Source organism: Myotis daubentonii, chromosome 9, assembly GCF_963259705.1.
Source record: "Myotis daubentonii chromosome 9, mMyoDau2.1, whole genome shotgun sequence".
NCBI classification, from domain to species: Eukaryota; Metazoa; Chordata; class Mammalia; order Chiroptera; family Vespertilionidae; genus Myotis; species Myotis daubentonii.
This window is the reverse complement of record NC_081848.1, coordinates 40,972,189-40,991,462: the sequence shown is the minus strand read 5'-3', so window position 1 is coordinate 40,991,462 and position 19,274 is coordinate 40,972,189. Positions and strand designations below refer to the sequence as shown.

Below are 19,274 nucleotides of genomic sequence, written 5' to 3'. Positions count from 1 at the left end.
ATGACCAGCGATATGCTAGGCGAGGTCCCACCCTGCAATTGTCCTTTGCTAGACCCTGGGCTTTCTGCCCTGGTGACCTTCTGTAGCTGGCTCACTGTCCTCGCTCTGCTCACGTCTGTCTAACTGCCCACCACAGATGGAAGGTCTGGATTGTTAACCTTGGTTCATGCAGCTTTTCCTCAGCCCCAGTTCCTGGAAAGGGCTGGACAGGCCGCAGAGGGAAGGCCACTTCTGCACCCATATTTGGGATAATAATAGCGTGAGGGTCTTACGTTTGCTCACCAAATATTGGTTAGCTCCAGGGAACAAATGTCTGGTGCTAAATTAAGAAATGCCCTTTAACTGCACTTTACATCTGTGTCCCGAGCTGACACTGAGTCCTCCTCAGAATGAAGGCCAAGGGTCCTAGACCCCTCCACAATCCAGCCCCCGCATCCCTCCCCTGCCAGCCCTCCCTTCAGCCCCGGCCTTGCCCCTCACACTCTGGGGCCAGCAGTGCTGAACTTCCTAAGCCCCCGGGTTTGCAATGTACACTGACCCGGAATAGCCCTCCCCAAGTTCTTTTTCTGGAAACTCTTGTTTGTTCATCTCAACCCAGTTCAAACTCGACCTCCTTTGACAGCCCCACCCCACCCGAGAGCACATACCTCTGCTCAGAAAGGTAGCACAGGGTGGTTTAAGAGCAAGGACTCAGCTGGGCTGCCTGGGCTCGGATCCTGACCCCACCCTTGCTAGTTGCTGCTGAGCTTCAGTCTCCTCACCTGTGAACTAAGGGTAATGAGAGCAATCATCCCTGGGGTTTGTTGTGATTGAAATACACAAGCCCTGAGATCAGTACCTTGCATCCAGGAAGTGCTGTATAAAAGTCTTAGCTATTCTCATATTTTTCTCACCTCTCAGGGGACACGCCACAGGACTTCGAGGCCTCCCTGTGCCTGACCACAACCTCGGCCCCTGCCCCGACCCGCTCCAATGGCAGTAGCTGTTCCAGCTACACGGAGGCCCAGCACCTGGCCGCGGTGGGAATAATGTTCATGGCACAGACCCTGCTCGGTGTGGGCAGCGTGCCCATCCAGCCCTTCGGCATCTCCTATATCGATGACTTTGCCCATGGCAACAACTCTCCCCTTTACCTCGGTGAGGAGCGGTGCCACCCTTCGGGCTCTGAGGGCGGGCCAGGCTCAGAGGCCTGGAGTGAGTGGGGTCAGAGGGGCAGCCTCTGTCCCATGCGGCCAGTGGAAGTTCAGAGTAGCCCTGGACATTTCCCAGGCTCAACCCGGGGAGACAGGCTGCTTTTGCCCAGTGGGCACTGCCCTGCAGGGAAGCCAGGGTCAGGATGGCCTAACCTCGGTTTTGTGTTGCAGGGATCCTGTTTGCAGTGACGATGATGGGGCCAGGCATGGCCTATGGGCTGGGTGGCCTCATGCTGCGCCTTTATGTGGACATTGACCGAATGCCAGAAGGTGAGCCCCAAGGGCACACAGCTGTCCCCAGGGGCACAGGGATGCTAGCTAACTGACTGTTGGTCTCCCAGGAGACGCTGAGCCAGGTGCAGATCCCAGCAATTCCACTGACCTTGGCTTCTTAACCTCTCTTTTCTCATCTTTGAGATAGACTCTGTCCTGTCTACCTCCCAAAGGTGCAATCAGAATCCAGTGAGATGATGGAGATCAGCTGTAAAGCGCCATCAGATAAGGAACTATGATTGTTGTCACTGTTATTATCACGTCTTCACCTTGTTCCATCCCTGAGTCCCCCAGATCCCCAGCCCTGTGGGCAGACAGGGGTGCATACTCTCTTAGCCTGTGGGGAGCTCCCATCTTTAGAGGGAGAAGACCCAGGTGAAGCAGAGAGGGCACTGGCACATCAGAGAAAATGTTTGGAGCAGAACTCAGTCCCCTTGGGCCTCTCTGCAATGAATTTACTGGGTGGTCTCTAAGGACCCTTCCAGTGTTGTGGAGCACGAGCGACAGAATGACCAGAACTCCAGACGGATTAAGATTTAGAGAGCCTTTACTGACTGGCCAGTGTCCGCGCCTCCACTCGGGAAGCCCAAGAGAGAAGCGGCCCCGACCACCTGCAGAGTCCAATATTTAAAGGGGACAACTACATCCGTGTTCAGGTTCCCATAGCAGGCAAAGCCAAGTTACAAAAGCTCATTGCGTAGTTTTAGCCAAGCTATTCATCCTCCTGTTATTCATTTCCGGGTAACTTAAAGGTCAGCACTGTTCTTAATTTTGATCTGTCGGTTCTTTGAGGGCCTGTTGCTCAGGCGTGTGAGCTCAGTTCCTAGACACGTTGCACAGGCTGTCAAGCGGCTGAGGTGGCTAGGTCATTAAGCAGGCCTAAAATTTTCCTGCTCTGCAACACTAGTTCTGACCACCTCAGAGTTTGGGAACCTGTGTTGAGGGCACCAGGTAGTAGACAGAGGGGGAAAGGGGTGGGACCGGAACTTGGTATGAAGGCAACCAAGAGGGAGGAGTTTGGGGGGTCCTGACGCTCTGGTGCCCTGTGGCGTCTCAGCTGCCTGCTTGTCACACCGAGCAGTTCTGAGCCCCAGCTATACCTTTTGCCTTCTGCTGCTCAGAAGTCCTGTCCCTGACCTGGAGGGTTTCCAGGAAGCCCTCGAAGCCTCGGGGGATAGACGTAGGATTAGGTGGACATGCAGAGTCTGCTCTTGCTCTCTGGTTCTGCTCAATGATGCCTCCAGCCAGGTCTGGGCAGCTCTGAACAAGAGTCACTAGGACCGCCCCGCCCTACCCCACCAGGCCTCCCTTTCTGCTAGAAAACTGGGCCTGGGAGCCAAGTGGGACCTCCGGTTGGCACTCAGCTCTCTCTCTCTTGAAGTATAACTCATGGGAGTCAGGCCTCCCTAGGTTCCGAAGACACCCCCCAGCTCTTTTGGCATCATCCTGCAGATGTGGCACCTCCACAGACAGATGTGAATTCCTAGCCCTTCTTTCTCTCTGGGGAATTTCATGGGGTGGGTGGATCACGTCCACTGCAGGCACAGACTGGTATGTGAGAAGTGGAGGAGTTGGGGAGCTACATGTGTGAACTCTCACCAGCCTGGCACAGGAACAGGGGAAATAATAAGTGGAGGAGGGCATCAGTGCTAAAGCCAACTCCATTCCCAGCTTTACAGATACATTTGCTGAGTGCCAACTGTGTACCCTGGCCTCTGCCCAGGAGGCCTCGGGATCAGCTACCTGGGAACCAGTCTGACTCATGGGGCTGCATCTGTCTATAATAATAAAAGGGTAATATGCTAATTAGAATGGATGTCCTTCTGGACGACCTTCCGGACAAAGCCGGGGCTGCTAAGGAAGCCCGGGTCCTGGGTGCCAGAGGGAAGCTGGTGCCGGCAGCTGGGGGAAGGAAGGCCTACCCTTGCATGAATTTCATGCATCGGGCCTCTACTGTTATTATAAAGTGTTTGAAGATACTGTGGCAATTGAAAGAGGAGGGACTTAACTCAGCCTTGAGGTCAAGAGGTTTGATGGGAGGATGTGGGCACTACAGACAAGAGATATATTTGGGATAATCTAGTCCTAATTACATCTAGTGGAAGATCAAAATCACCTGGGGAACTTGTTAAAGGTACAGATTCCTTGGTCACCTTCCCACCCCACCCCATGGTATTTCTAAGTTAGTTTTAGGTAAGACCAGGTATTTTTGATAAGCACCTCTGGTGATTTTAATCATCCTGCATGTCTGAGAACCACAAGAATAGTCCTAACCTCTAATATATATATATATATATATATATATATATATATATATATATATATATATATATATATATATATATATATATTAGAGGCCCGGTGCACAAAAATTTGTGCACTCGGGGGGGTGGGGGGGGAGGGTTGTCCTTCAGCCCGGCCTATGCCCTCTTGCAGTCTGGGACCCCTTGGGGGATGACCACCTGCTGGCTTAGGCCTGCTCCCCAAGGGATTGGGCCTAAGATGGCAATCAGACATCCCTCTGGCAGCCCAGCAGCCCTCAGGGGATGTCCACTTGTCAGCAGGGAGAAGACCTAAGCTGCAGTCAGACAACCTTAGCGCTGCTGAGGAGGCAGGAGAGGCTCCCACCACCACGGCTGTACTGGCAGCCATCAGCCTGGCTTGTGGCTGAGCAGAGCTCCCCCATGTGGGAGCGCACTGACCACCAGAGGGCAGCTCCTGCATTGAGCGTCTGCCCCCTGGTGGTCAGTGTGTGTCATAGTGACCAGTCATTCCCAGTCTTTCTGCTGTTAGGGTCAGTTTGCATATTACCCTTTTACTATATAGATAGAGGCCTGGTGCACAGGTGGAGGCCAGCTGGTTTGCCCTGAAGGGTGTCCCGGATCAGGGTGGGGGTCCCGCTTGGGTGCCTGGCCAGCCTGGGTGAAGGGCTGATGGCTATTTGCAGCTAGTCACACCCCCTTCAGGGTGGGGGTCCCCACTGGGGTGCCTGGCCAGCCTGGATGAGGGGCTGAGGGCCATTTTCAGGCTGGCCGGTGACTGAAGCTCCCAGCCTCTCCATTTTTTCTTTTTTTTTTTTAATTCTGGGGTTTGTTTAGCTTCTATAATTGAAACTTCATTGCTGTCACTGGAGCTGAGAGCTGGCTCCAGCTCTAAGGCCACAGCCTGCTGAAAGCAGGTATCTGGGATTTGTTTAGCTTCTATAATTGAAACTTTGTTGCTTTTGGAGCTCAGAGCCGGGCCGTGGCAGGCAGGGAACCTTGGCTTCCTCCATCACTGGAGCAAACTAGCCTCCTGCTCACTTCAGCTGCATGACTGCCGGCCGCCATCTTGGTTGGCGGTTAATTTGCATATCACCCTGATTAGCCAATGTGAAAAGTAGTGAAGGTACGGTCAATTACCCTTTTTGTCTTTTATTAAATAGGAGATATATATATATGATATATATAAACCTAATATGCAAAGTGTCTCCTCGGGAGTTTGATCGCTCACTATGATGAGCACTGACCATCAGGGGCCGGCGTGGAACTAAGGAAGGCTTGGGCCAGCAGCCGGCAGCCGGCAGCTGCTAGGGACCCTTCCCATGCACTGGGCCTCTAGTTTAATAATAATGATGGTAGTAACAGTAAAATGGAGAAGTGCAAACACCTATATAGAACATACTGTGTGCCAGTACTATTCTAAATGCCTTTTACATGTATTTATTTAAGTAACTTGCCCAAAGTTATGTTAGTAATGGAATTCAGACCCAGCAGTCCATTTCCAAAGTCCATGACCTTGACCATTCCACACGTTGCTTTAGTAGTTGAAAACCCCAAGGCCCACAAATGGTCAGGGACTTGCCCAAAGTCATGCAGAACATAAATGGCAGTGTCAGGATCATAACCCAGGTCTCCTGACTCCTTCCTAGGCAACCTTATGTCTCAGCGGTCAGTCCAAGGGTGGTGGCCAAGAATCGAAGGTCCATCTTGAACCTAATATCATCATGGTCTTCTCTTCCAGGTGGTATCAGCCTGACTTCGAAGGACCCCCGATGGGTGGGTGCCTGGTGGCTGGGCTTCCTCATCTCTGCTGTCGCCGTGGCCCTGGCTGCCACCCCCTACTTCTTCTTCCCCAGGGAGATGGCCAAGGAGAAAGATGAGCTTCACTTCCGGCGAAGGGTCTTGGCAATTGTCAGCAAAGTAAGCTCCCTCTATGTCTCCACCTTGGTCCAGGCTCAAGCCCCCACTGATGTGTCCTCCTATGTAACATTAAACTTCCTCCCTCCTGGGCACTACACAGCTTACAAAGCCACTCCTGTTGTGCTCCACTGCCTCCCCCCAATAGCCCTGAGCAGTGAGCATTTCCTGCCCCTCCCACAGCTGAGGAGATCAAGGGCCAGCGATGGAAGTGACCTGCCCAGGATCACAAATTTTATTACACTCTGAAATTTTGTGCATTCATTGTTTTCTTTCCCCAAGTATGGAAGTGTAAAGGAATATCACTCCTGTGTTTCTCCTTTACTCACACATATACTTCTGTGACCAGATTCCCTGTGGCATCTGCTGGGTGTCCTAGAACTTAACTTCATTCTGACTCTATCTACCAGGAGATAGCATCAGATCCCATAGCTTAAGGCAGCGGTTCTCAACCTGTGGGTCGCGTCCCCTTTGGGGGTCGAACGGCCCTTTCACAGGGGTCGCCTAAGACCATCTGAAAACATATATATAATTACATATTGTTTTTGTGATTAATCACTATGCTTTAATTATGTTCAATTTGTAGCAATGAAAATACATCCTGCATATCAGCTATTTACATTACAATTCATAACAGTAGCAAAATTACAGTTATGAAGTAGCAACGAAAATAATTTTATGGTTGGGGGTCACCACAACATGAGGAACTGTATTAAAGGGTCGCGGCATTAGGAAGGTTGAGAACCCCTGTCTAGGAGCTCTGTGTCCAGAACCAGGGCCAAAGACTGAATATTAGAACAAACAATTCTCCTAGCACGCCTGTTTACAAGCATTTTAGGAGCTCTGCGACAGGAACCGGGGACAGAGACCTGCATATGTATAACATATACAATATAATATACATTTATAATAATTTCACAGGGAAGCCATAGATGATAAATCACAAGCATAAATTAAGTCAGTTGTTGATAAGCAGTTGTAATTTTAAAGGGACATTTATAAAAAAACATGTTTTACTATTTTGCAGCAAGAATAATTCTACTTAATGTGGCGGGTTGGTGCATTTTAATACGCTTTTGTTGTAATATATGATATCGCCTCCTTCGCAGAGCAGGAAAGTTTGGGGCTAGGAGCAAGGACTGAAAACGCCTCTGCCTAGAAAAGCTGGGATTTGAGCCCAAGTCTCTCTGAGCCCAGACCAGGCTTCTTTAGGAACCTTCCCACCTCATCCCGCTGCTGGAGCACAGGGTGTACGTGTGGGGCCCCAAGAAAAAGGATGCTGGAACAGCCAGCAGGGGCCAGCAGCGATGGCATCGGCCCAGGGAGCAACCAGTGCTCTGGCTGTGAGGTGGGGCATGGGATCAAGTCCGTCAGGGAGACACCCAGTGGTGCTGCGCTGTTGTGGGAGGTCCCAGGACACTGAAGGGCTGTGCTGATGCTGGATCAGAGTCAGGAGAGGCACACACTGGAGAAGGAGCAGTTTCAGGGAAAAGGAAAGCTTGGAACCACAGATAGCCCTTCCCGGTTCTGCCTAGCTCAGGTCAAAATTTGAATGAACTAGAATTCCTAGAATCTGGGAAGAGTTCTTAGAAGTGAGGGCGATCATAGAGGAAAGGGAGAGCCTGGGTCATTGGTGATGAATAATCTCCAAGTTGAGTCTTAATATAGAACAGAAAGAATGGCCACTGGGCCTCAGGGTGGCTTCCGTAGGAGAGATTGTCTATGCGGGGCTCGGTCACATGTCAGTCAGGTGACCCTGAGCAAGTCACTGCCTCATGGTGTTCTGTTGTGGAAGATGCTGAGGCTGGATCCCTGGAGCCTAGTGCGTGCTCCTGGCTTCTGAGCATGTGCGATGCCGTGAGTTGAAGCTGCTGAGATGCAGAGATTTCGGTTTTAAGAGGTCTGTGTCTGTGATGCCTCGAAACCCTGGTCCCCAGGCTGTGAACTTGCCTGGCTGTCTGCATTCATTCTGCCAGTACCTTGGGGACAGGGAGTGGGGAGGGAAGGGGGTGAGAGGTTCTTAAAAAAGAACCAAAGGCTGAGAACATGATGATCTGCTTCCAGCAGCTCTCAGGCAATAAATATTGATGTGGGAGGAATTGTTCCCCTGCCTCTTGAGGCTGCCTTGACTGTGTCTGCGTAGTTACTGGGGCTGGCCCAGCTCACTCAGGCCAATGATGGGGAGGTAGATGGACCGAAGGAAGGGCCCAATTAGGTGGAATCGGCTGCACAGAAGTCCAGGCCCCCAGACATGGGATGTGTTTTCTTCTGCAGGGTATGGGGACAGGCAGGGGGAGAAAGTGAAGAAAAGATTACTTCGGAAATCCCTTCGAGCATCCCCTCCCAGGTTCAGGGGTCCCCTAAAAACCCTCCTACAAGTAAATGCAGTTTCTAATGATACCCAGGAGACGGTGGGATGTAATACAAGGACTGTATGACCCAGAGAAGGCCTCTGAACTCAGTCTCACTTCAGTTGGACAGTTCTACTTTTATGTGTTTTTAGTGAGATTTTAATTAGGGAAGGGGTTCTGTTGCTGAAAACCAGTTTTAAAAACACTTACCTAGTCCAGTACCCCCATTTGACAGAGAGAGAGACTGAGGCTAAGGAAGAGAGGTGATTGGCAGCTGATGTGGCCCAAAAGGCACCAACAGGGGCAGCAGTTAGACGCATGGCTTGTGCACCATAGTGACCCGGGTATGAATCCTGGCTCTGACACTTACTGATTCTGAAATCTATAAAATGGGTATAACCAGCTCTAGCCGGTTCAGCTCAGTGGATAGAGCGTCAGCCTGTGGACTGAAGGTCCCGGGTTCGATTCCGGTCAAGGGCACTTACCTTGGTTGCAGGCTCCTCCCTGGTCCAGGCTCTGGTCCAGGCCCAGGGCTCATGCAGGAGGCAACCAATCGATGTGATTCTCTCACATCGATATTTCTCTCTGTCTTTCCCTCTCTCTTCCACTCTCTAAAAAAATCAATGGAAAAAATATCCTCGGGTGAGGATTAAATAAACTAATTAATTAAATAAAATGGGTATAATAACAAAATCTACATCTTGAGTTTTTTGTAAGAATGAAATAAGGCAAAGTGGTGAAGTAGGCAGTTTAATGCCTGACACGAGGATTCAATAACCAGGAGCACTTGTTCTTAGTATCTCTCTGATCAGGCCAACTCTTCGGAGAGAAAATAGTGGAAAATTACCTTTTTTTCTAATTTTCTTTTTATAGGCTTTTCTATATTCTACTTTCACTATATTCCATAGAAGGTTTAAGGCAGCTTACACCAAACACATGTGCAGTACTAGTAAAAAAGTGGGAAAGTAGGCTAAGGTGTGTTGCTTACTTTGTACCATGGGCTGCTCTAAGTCCTTGATGTATTCTCCCATTTAATCTTCATTACCCACCTATGAAATAGGGTTAGTTACTACCCCCATTTTATGCCCGAGGGACTGAGTCACAGAGGGATTAAATAGCTTGATCAAATAACTAGTGAATGTTGAAGCTACGACCCAGGCCCAGGAAGAGCATTGCAAGAGCTCAATCAAGGCCAAGAACAGGAAAAGAGAAATAACAGAAAAAGGTTATCAGACTTAGAGAAACATTGAAGTGTGACCAGCCAGCATGGCTCAGTGGTTGAGCACCGGCCTGTGAACTAGGAGGTCATGGTTTGATTCCTGGTCAGGGCACATGCCCGGGTTGCAGGCTTGATCCCCAGTGTAGGGCATGCAGGAGGCAGCTGATCAATGATTCTCTCTCACTAGTGATGTTTTTATCTCTCTCTCTTCCTCTCCTTTCCTCTCTGAAATAAATAAAAATATATTTTTTAAAAAAGAAACATCGAAGTGTGGAATATAAAGTCAGTTCATATCATTGAGCCTCTAATTTGTTTCTGAGCTTTCTGGCAGCCAAAGGGAAAGAGAAACGTGGCTAGTTGTATGAATCTCATGATAAGAAAGCCAGGAGCATGTTGCGCTCCTCGCAGAAGTTCAGATCCCCAGGCGCTCTGCTACAAACCACGGCCTCCCTCCTGTCAAAGAAAGCAAGTTTAGTGGATACCCCATCCCTGTGGCTGCTTTCTGCGGCCACATGTGATGGAAGCTGAGGGCTGACAGAGGTTCCGTATCACTTGCCAGGGGGCTGGGGACACAGCTCCGGGCCAGAACCTCCCAGGATTCCAGCTTCCCCTGAGGGCAGCTCCTGGATCCCTGATGGCCAGGCAGACGGTGGGGCCTTCCACACAGCAGACCACACAGTGTCCCGTGCCCTGCAGGCTTGCAGCAGTCAGCACCACGCAGCCCCAAGAGGGGAAATCCTAACCAGCCCTCGGGCCAGCCTGCTGACCTGGGCAAACCACAGCCAGATGGGTCGGACTCCAAGCCCTGCTCTGAGCAGAGGCATGTTTCCTGTTTCTGGAGCCCGCTATTAGTCAGGAGTCCTCGGCGCAGATCTGGGAAGAGGGTGTGGAGCGCACAGCGACGGGAACCAGGGACAGAGGGTGTTCCTGGTACCCGAGGGCTGTAAACTGCGTGGCTGTTTATTTGTCTCAGTTTCCCTATTCCACGTGTCCTGGCCTCCTCGCCTGTGTCACTGTGCCCTTGCTTCAAATGACTTCTCCCTTCCTGTCTACCCAAACGCAAACCTCACTTCTCCCTGGATGCCTTCCCGGAACCCCCGGCCCCTGAAAGTCTGTCCCTCCCCTCCTATCTCCAGCCCCCGTGTTCTTTTCCACAGCGAGACAGGCATGAGGTGGGGCTACCAGAGAATCTGAGTTCAAGTGCCTGTTCTGCCAAATTCTCCCCAGGAGACACTTCCCCTTTGGGGGGCCTGAGTTTCTTCTGGGGAATAGGTGCAGGAATAACCCTTGCACCAGCCTGTTGTGGGAATTAATGACATGGTGGAAGTGAAAGTGCAGTGTAGACCATACGGGGTTGTACACGTGGCCACAGATGACATTGTGGTTGTTTTTAACTGTTCACTTGAGGACGAGGCGTCCCAGGCAAGGAACTTGCAAGATTCTGCCTGTCGAAAGGGAAAGCCTGTTCCTGCGTGATAAGAAAGGCTGGGGAGTCGTCAGTCTATCCCTGCCCTTCCTACTTCCATTCTCGGGGCAGCACTGCACTCCTGGCACCCCTCTCTCTCAGGTACCAGGACCCTCCCACACTGCTCTCCCAGAGCCTGGCTAGGACTGAGGCAGGACAAGGAGATTCCCATTCTCTTTAGGCAGCAGGTCCAAAATAAATATTATATGAGCCACATGTTAATTTTAAATGCTCTAGTAGCTACACTCAAAAATAAAAGACATTAATTTTAATAATATTTATTTTTTATTTATTGGGGTGACATTGGTTTATAGGATCATATAGGTTTCAAGTGTACATTTCTATGACACGTGATTTGTATTTTGCATTGTACACCCACCACCCACAGTCATCATATATTTGGCCGCCTTTACCATTTATTACTATCCCCATCCTTCCCTCTGGTAACCACCATACTGTTGTCTGTGTCTATGAGTTTCTGTTTTATATCCCACATATGAGTTAAATTATATGGTTCTTAGCTTTTCCTGACTGACTTGTTTCTCTTAGTATAATTTTCTCAATGTCCATCCATGTTGTCGTAAGTGGAAATGTTTCATCTTTTCTTTTGGCTGAGTTTTATTTCATAGTAGTATGTACCTCCTCTTCTTTATCCAATCCTCTATTGAAGGACACTTTGGTTGGCCACCATAGATAATGCTGCAGTGAACGTTGGGGTGCATATATCTTTGTGAATAAATGTTTTCAAATTTTGGGGTAGATACCCAGAAGAGGGGTTGCTGGGTCATAGAGTAACTCTATTCTTAATTTTTTGAGGAACCACCATACTGTTTTCCATAGTGGCTGTACCAGTTGACATTCCCACCAGCAGTGAAGGAGGGTTCCTTTTTCTCCACACCCTCTCCAACACTTGATATTACTTGTCTTGTTGATAATAGCCATTCTAATAATTGTAGTTTTGATTTGCATTTCCCCAATAGGGAGTGAAGTTAAGCATCTTTTCATATATCTGTTGGCCATTTGTATGTCTTCTTGGGAGGGGTGATGTTCATGTCCTCTGCCCCTTTTTTAAGTGGATTGTTTGTTTGGTGTTAAGTTTAATAAGTTCTTTATATATTTTGGATATTAACTCCTTGTTGGAGCTCTTGTTTGCAAATATCATCTCTCATTCAGGAGGTTGCCTTTCTGTTTTGTTGGCAGTTTCTTTTGCTGTGCAGAAGCTTTTGAGTTCGATATAATTTTATTCATTTATTTTTGCCTTTACTTCCCTTGCTTTTGGGATCAAATTCATAAAATGTTCTCTAAGGCCAAGATCCATAAGTTTAATACCTATGTATAATTTATTGTTTCAGATTTTGTATTTAGGTCTTTGATCCGTTTTGAGTTAATTTTTGTACATGGAGACGAACTGTAATCTAATTTCATTCTTTTGCATGTGGCTTTCCAATTTCCCAGCACTATTTATTGACAAGGCCTTATTTTCTCCATTGTGTGTTTTTGGCTTCTCTGTCAAAAATTATTTGCTCATATACGTGTGGTTTTATTTCTAGGCTCCCAGTTCTGTTCCATTGGCCTGTGTATCTGTTTTTCTGCCAATACTATGCTGTTTTGGCTATCACGGCTCTGTAGTACAATTTTAAGTCAGGTAGTGTGGTACCTCCAGCTTTGTTCTTTTTTCTCAGCATTGTTTTGGCTCTTCGGGTCTTCCGTGGCTCCATACAAATCTGATGATTGCTTTTTTGTTCTATTTCTTTAAAAAGTGACATTGGGATTTTGATGGGGATTGCATTAAATCCATATATTGCTTTCGGTAAAATGGCCATTTTAACTATGTTGATTCTTCCAGTCCATGAACACAGAATATCTTTCCATTTCATTATGCCTTTTTCAATCTCTCTCTCTCTGTGTGTCTCTCTCTCTGTCTCTCTCTCTCTCTCTCTCTTACCCAAAGATATGTTATTGATTTTTAGATAGAGAGAAAGGGAGTGGGAGACAGAGAGAGAGAAACATCAATCAGTTGCCTCCGGTTGCCTCCCGTACAACCCTGACCAGGAATCTAACCACAACCTGGGTATGGGCCCTGACTAGGAATTGAACCCTCCACCTTTCAGTGTACAGACGAGGTTCCAACCAATTGAGCCACACCAGCCAAGGCTTTTTCAATCTCTTTTAATAATGCTTTGTAGTTTTCAGTATATAGGTCCTTCCCACCCTTTGTTAAGTTTATTCCTAGGTACTTTATTCTTTTGGTTGAATTGCAAGAAGAATTGTTTTTTTATTTCTGTTTCTGAAGTTTCATCATTTGTATATAGGAACTAAGTATAAAAATCAATTTTTGTACATTGGTTTTGTATCCTGCAACTTTTCTGTATTTGTTTATTGTTTCTAATAGTATTTTGGTGGGGTCTTTAGGGTTTTCTATATAGAGAATCTTGTCATCTGCAAAAAGTGACATTTTTACTTCTTCCTTCCCAGTTTGGATGCCTTTTCTTTCCTTCTCTTCCCTGCTTGCTCTGGCTAGGACTTCCAGAACTATATTGAGAGTGGGTATCCCTGTCTTGTTCCTGATTTTAGCGGAAATGATTTCAGTTTTTCACCATTGAGTATGATATTGGCTGAGGGTTTGTCATATATGGCCTTTATTATATTGAGGTACTTTCCTTCTATGCTCATTTTACTGAGTGTTTTAATCATAAATGGGTGTTGTTATTATCAAATGCTTTTTCTGTATCTATTGATAAGATCATATGATATTCATCCTTTCTTTTGTTAATGTGGCATATTACATTGATCGATTTGCATATGTTGAATCATCCTTGTGCCCCTGGAATGAGCCCCACTTGATCATGATGTATAATTTTTTTAACGTGTTGTTGTACTTGATTTGCTAGTATTTTAAGATTTTTGCATCTGTATTCATCAGAGTTATTGGTCTGTAATTTTCTTTTTTTGTGTTATCCTTGCCAGGTTTTGGTATTGGGGTTATGTTAACCTCATAAAATGTGTTACGGATTATTGCCTCTTCTTTAATTTTGAGAGTTTGAGGGGGATAGGTATGTTTGAATGTTTGGTAGAATTCACTAGTGAACCCATCTGGTCCTGGACTTTTTGGGAGGTTTTTGGTGGTTGTTTCAATTTACTCGCTATTGGTCTACTTGGATTTTCCAGTTCTTCATGATTCAGTCTAGGAAGGTTATATATTTCTAGGAACTTACCCATTTCTTCTAGGTTATTGAATTTGGTGGTATATAGTCTTTCATAGTATTCTAGTATGATCCTTGTATATCTATAATGTCTGTGGTAACTTCTCTTTCATTTCTGATTTTGTTTATATGAGTCTTTTTTCTTTAGTGAGTCTAGGCAGGGTTTATTAGTTTTATTAATATTTCCAAAGAAGCAGTTCTTTGTTGTATTAGTTTTTTATAGTCTTTTGTTCTCTCTTTCATTCAATTCTGTTCTAATTTTTATTATTTCCTTTCTCCTGCTGACTTTGGGTTGTTTTTGTTCTTCTTTTCTAGTTCTTTAGGTATAATGTTAGGTTGTTTACTTGGGATTTCTCTTGTTTCTTGAGATAGGCCTGTGATGATATAAACTCCCACTAATTACCGCTTTTGCTGCATTTCAGAAATGTCATATTGTCTCTATATACCTTTTGAGCCCACCTTTTATTTCTTCTTTGACCCAATCATTTTTTAGTAGTATGTTGTTTAATCTCTATGTATTTGTGGGTTTCTTTACTTCCTTTTTGCAGTTGATTACTAATCTCAAAGCATTATGGTCAGGCAGTATGCTTGATATAATTTCAGTCTTCTTAAATTTGTTGAGGCTAGTTTTGTGACCCAACATATGGTCTACCCTTGTGAATGTTCCATGTGCACTGGAAAAAAATGTATAATCTGATGTTCTGGAATGAAAGGCTTTGTAAAGGTCAATTATGTCCATTTGATCTAATGTGTCATTTAAGGCTGATATTTCTTTATTGATTTTTCTGTTTGGATAGTCTATCTAGAGCTGTCAATGGAGTATTAAGGTCCCCAACTATGACTGTTTTCGTCTGTTTCACCCTTTGGTTCTGTTTTATATTTTGGTGCTCCCTGATTGGGTGTATATTAAGAAGTATTAAGTTTTCTTGATGTAGTGTTCTTTTTATCATTATAAAATGTCCATCTTTGTCTCTTGTTACCTTTGTTATCTTGAAATCTCTTTTGTCAGATATAAGTATGGCTACACCTGCTTTTTTGTAGATGTTATTTTCTTGGACAATCAATAATTCTCTAATAATAAATTTTATTTAACCCATGACATCTAAAATATTATCATTGTAGTATATCATAAATATAAAAAATTAATGTTAACATAAGAAACTTCAAACCTGTAGGGAATTTTTATGTATTTATTTGAGCCAAATTGATGACCGTGCTGAGAAGCAAGATCTCAAATTCTCTGGAGAATGACAGTTTTGGAATGTTTCACATATTTGGAATTAAGGAGGGAATGTAAGGAAGATTACATGGAGGTGGGAGAAAGCAAGGTGGGATAGGATTATAGGACAGTTAACAAGATTATGTGCTCCCTCGCCCTTGCCGGTGTGGCTCAGTTGGTTGAGTGTCATCTCCTACACAGAAAGGCGATTCCCGGTCAGGGTACATGCCCAGGTTGTGGGTTCAATTCCCGGTCAGAGCGCATGCAGGAGGCAACCAATCAATGTTTCTCTCTCTCTCTCTCATCAATGAAAACATTTTTTTTTTTTAAAGAGAAGATTATTTGCTCCCGTAGGGTGGTTAAGCTTCCCAGGAGTCTGAATAAAAGACTTTTCAAAAGTGTGTTAACCTAGATCAGTGGTTCTCAACCTTCCTAATGCCGCGACCCTTTAATACAGTTCCTCATGTTGTGGTGACCTCCAATTTCATTGTTACAAATTGAACATAATTAAAACATAGTGATTAATCACAAAAACAATATGTAATTATATACGTGTTTCCCAATGTCTTAGACAACCCCTGTGAAAGGGTCATTCGAGCCCCAAAGGGGTTGTGACCCACAGGTTGAGAACCGCTGACCTAGATGAACAGAAACATGGGCAGAACTTGCTTAAGGCATATATAAGCTTTTACTAAAGAAGTTATATGCCTGGCGAGTGACTACCCACCATGACCTGCCCAGTTAGCAATTTATGATCAGGTCACCCAGTGAGGTTACTTGGACTGGTCAGTTTTATTATAGAGCCCCTTTGTGTCCACATTAATAATGAGCTATCGTCCATTCTTTCATTTTCATGCTAAGTCTGTGACATTCAATGTGTCTTTTATATTTATGTCACATCCCAATGGGACTAGCCATATTTCCAGTCCTCAGGGCCATGTGGGCTGGTGGCTCAGACAGCACAGCTCTAAGGTATAAATGAATAATAGCCCCACCATACCTCACCAGGAGAAACAGGACAGAAAGGTGGGACTTCAGGCTTCTTCACATCACACCACAAAGGGGCCTCCTAATTCTGCCAGTTCTGCGCCAGGGACTCTGACTTACAGGGCTCAGTGGATGAAGCGTGAGTTTCCTACTCGGCAGGCTTGAGCTCAGATCTTAGTTCTGCCACTTTCCAGCTGTGTGATGTTGAGCAAGTTACCTAACCTCGCAGCGTGTTTGCTTGCGTGTGGAGTGCTTAAGTCTCTTCCTTTGCAGGTCCCCGTGAGGATGGAGCGGGAGCACGCGTACAGAGCCAGTGGCCTGGTGTGCCTGCCATCTCCATTCTGCTAGGCCCCTGGGGTGCTTGGTGTGGACCCTCTGCCCCACTCTGAGCCAGCCGCAATCTAAGAGTTTACTTGCAGCGTGATAGTATCTCCTGTTGATGTTCTCATTTTTCTTCCAAGAGCCTGGCATTGGCTACACCCACTACCTGTTGGAACCACTTCTTGCATTCCTTCTTTCCTATATTTATCAGATATCTGCTATTTTTCCCCAGGCCCTTGGCTAGGCACCAAAGGGTTTTTTGTTGTTGTTGTAGTTGTTTTTATTTTATTGATTTCAGAAAGGAAGGGAGAGGGAGAGAGAGATAGAAACATCAATGATGAGAGAGAATCATTGATTGGCTGCCTCCTGCATGCCCTCCCAGTGGGGATCGAGCCCACAACCTGGGCATGTGTCCTGACCAGGAATCAAACCGGGACCTCTAGTTCATAGTTTGATGCTCAACCACTGAGCCATGCTGGCTGGGCAAGCACCAGAGTTTTGACAGAGAACAGGGTCCCTGAGGGCCCGTCTTGAGCCAACCAGCACCAGGGAGCCAGGTGGAAGAAGGCGGGACAGTGTGCCCCGGGGGTGGGGGTGGGCTCTTGCAGATCTCAGAGACTAGCAGGGGAGAGATCATGAACAAGCTTCGACTCATACCAAGTATAAACACTTCTTTATTTTCTCTGAAAATTAACTTAACTTTCACATGGAACGCCCATCCTGCCAGATCAGAAAGAAATGCAATCTCAGCCCTAGCCGGTTTGGCTCAGTGGATAGAGCATTGGCCTGTAGACTGAAAGGTTCCAGGTTCGATTCCGGCCAAGGGCACATGCCTGGGTTGCAGGCTTGATCCCCAGTAGGGGGTGTGCAGGAGGCAGCCAATCAATGATTCTCTCTCATCTCTCTCCCTTCCTCTCTGAAATCAATAAAAATATATGAAAAAAAGAAAAAAAAAGAAATGCAGCATAAATCCATCCTGTCCCACGTGGTCCCCCTCCACAAGCTTGGAGCGTAGGAGTTCGGTGCAGCTGAGGACAAGGGAGCCCAGCCTCCCCAGGTTAGCCTGCAGCCTGCCCCCTCGAGGTAAACTGTTCTCTGTTGCTCATGGAACCCACAGACTGCCTGACCCCTCCCCTTCACCCCTCATTCCCAAAGGCCTCTCCTTCTCCTTGCACCCTCCCTCCTCCCACACACACACACATACGTACACAGCACCCAGCATACTTTTTCAATGGCCTCAGGCTTTGGGAACAAAGGCAAGGAAGGAAAATCTGAAAGCAATGGAGGACTGCTTTCTGTCCTGCCGCAAACCTCCCCTTTAGCCAGGAAACTCGAGCCCTTGCTACCTGCTGAAATAAAAGAGAGGAGAAAGGAAAAGCCCAAGAGGGGAAAACGCATAGGAATTGATGTTTGAATGGATTTCCCTGCTGGGCGAGGCCAGTCTGGAGCCAACCAGCACCGGGAGCCAGGTGGGAGAAGACTGGAACAGCGCCCCTGGGGTGGGGGCGGGCATGAGGTTCTGAAATGTGGGAAAATCCAGTATTTGCCTCCAGTGGCTCCCTTAAAAATAAAAAAAAAAAAGGTGAGAAAGGAAAGAGAAAGTGTTAGACCCAGACCGAAGGGTGAGGCCTGTAGGGACAAAGGCTCCGTGGGAAGAGAAGAGCTTTATATGATTTATTTGAACCAACCTGATGACAGTGGCTGGGAAGCAAGATTTCAAATGCTCCGGAGAATGACAGTTCTGCAGTTTTCTTTATACATTTGGAGTCAGGGAGCAATGAAGGTGGGAGAAAGCAAGGGATAGCATAGTTAAGATATAGGTTTTCTGGAGGATGTCTCTGAGGGGTCTGGAAAGGAGGATTGCTCTGGCATTTCAAAGGTGTGTTAACTTAGATGCACAAGAACAATGGACAGGACCTGCTTAAGGCAGAGATAAATCTTTTACTATAAATGTCATAGGCCTGGGATGTGACTACTCACATGACCTGCCCAGTTAGAAATTTATGATCAGATCATCCTGTGAGGTTCTTTTCCATCACTGCACTTGCCAGTTTTATTACGCAACCTCTTTTTTGTCCATAAGAGGCAGAACCAGAGGACCCCCAGATAAGTTTTCCAGCCCAACCTGCCCTCCTCCCGCATGGACCAAGGCGAAGTCAGCCTCTGCTTGCATGCTTCTGGTTATGGGGAACTCACTTCCTCCCAGGGCAGCCTCCTCCAAAGTGCTCTTGACACTGGGCTTCAGTCTTCCTCCACAGAACATGTTGCTGCTAATTCTGGCCTTAGGCTGCATAGAAAAATGGAGTGAAATCAGACCCACTTGATCACTTACATTCGAATGAGCCTGTGCCAGTAGCAACTTCTCCAAGATTTCATTTCTTCTTCTAAAAACTGTGCACAATAATGATACCTGCAAGAAAATATCATATTAGAGCAAGGCGGGTAGAATACTCAGCACTCAGGGACCTTGGTTCCCCCTTTGCTCAGGGTGAACCAGCCAAGTGCATAGAGGCTCTGGAGTCGAGCTGTCTGAGTTCAAATCATAGCCAGACCACTTACTAGTTGTGGGACCAAGCAAGTTACTTTATCTCTCTGTGTCTCCATTTTATCCCCTAAAAATAGGGGTTATAATGGTACCTACTTCAGAAGGTTGCTGTGAGGTTTCAATGAGTTAATGCATTAGTTGTTAGAACAGCACCGGGCTTATAACAGGTGCTTAGTAACCATTAATCATTATCATAATTTCCTCCTTCCCTTCTGACAATCAGAAGACGTGATTGTGGCCCGGCGTCTCTTCCTTCCCAGGAAAGAAGACCTATTTTGTAGGCCACCCTCGCACAGCTGGGAGGTCACACTCCAAGGTGT

The 19,274-nt window shown here is 46.6% G+C and overlaps 1 protein-coding gene across 1 annotated transcript in view; it reads left to right on the top strand.

Annotated features, from left to right (window-relative positions):
- SLCO2B1 (solute carrier organic anion transporter family member 2B1) overlaps window positions 1-19,274 on the top strand; it is a 59,555-nt gene that overhangs the window by 20,440 nt on the left and 19,841 nt on the right. The window contains exons 5-7 of the mRNA XM_059708434.1: window positions 901-1,137; window positions 1,365-1,463; window positions 5,469-5,647. Coding sequence (XP_059564417.1) covers window positions 901-1,137; window positions 1,365-1,463; window positions 5,469-5,647 — 515 coding nt within the window. The remainder of the gene's footprint in view (window positions 1-900; window positions 1,138-1,364; window positions 1,464-5,468; window positions 5,648-19,274) is intronic.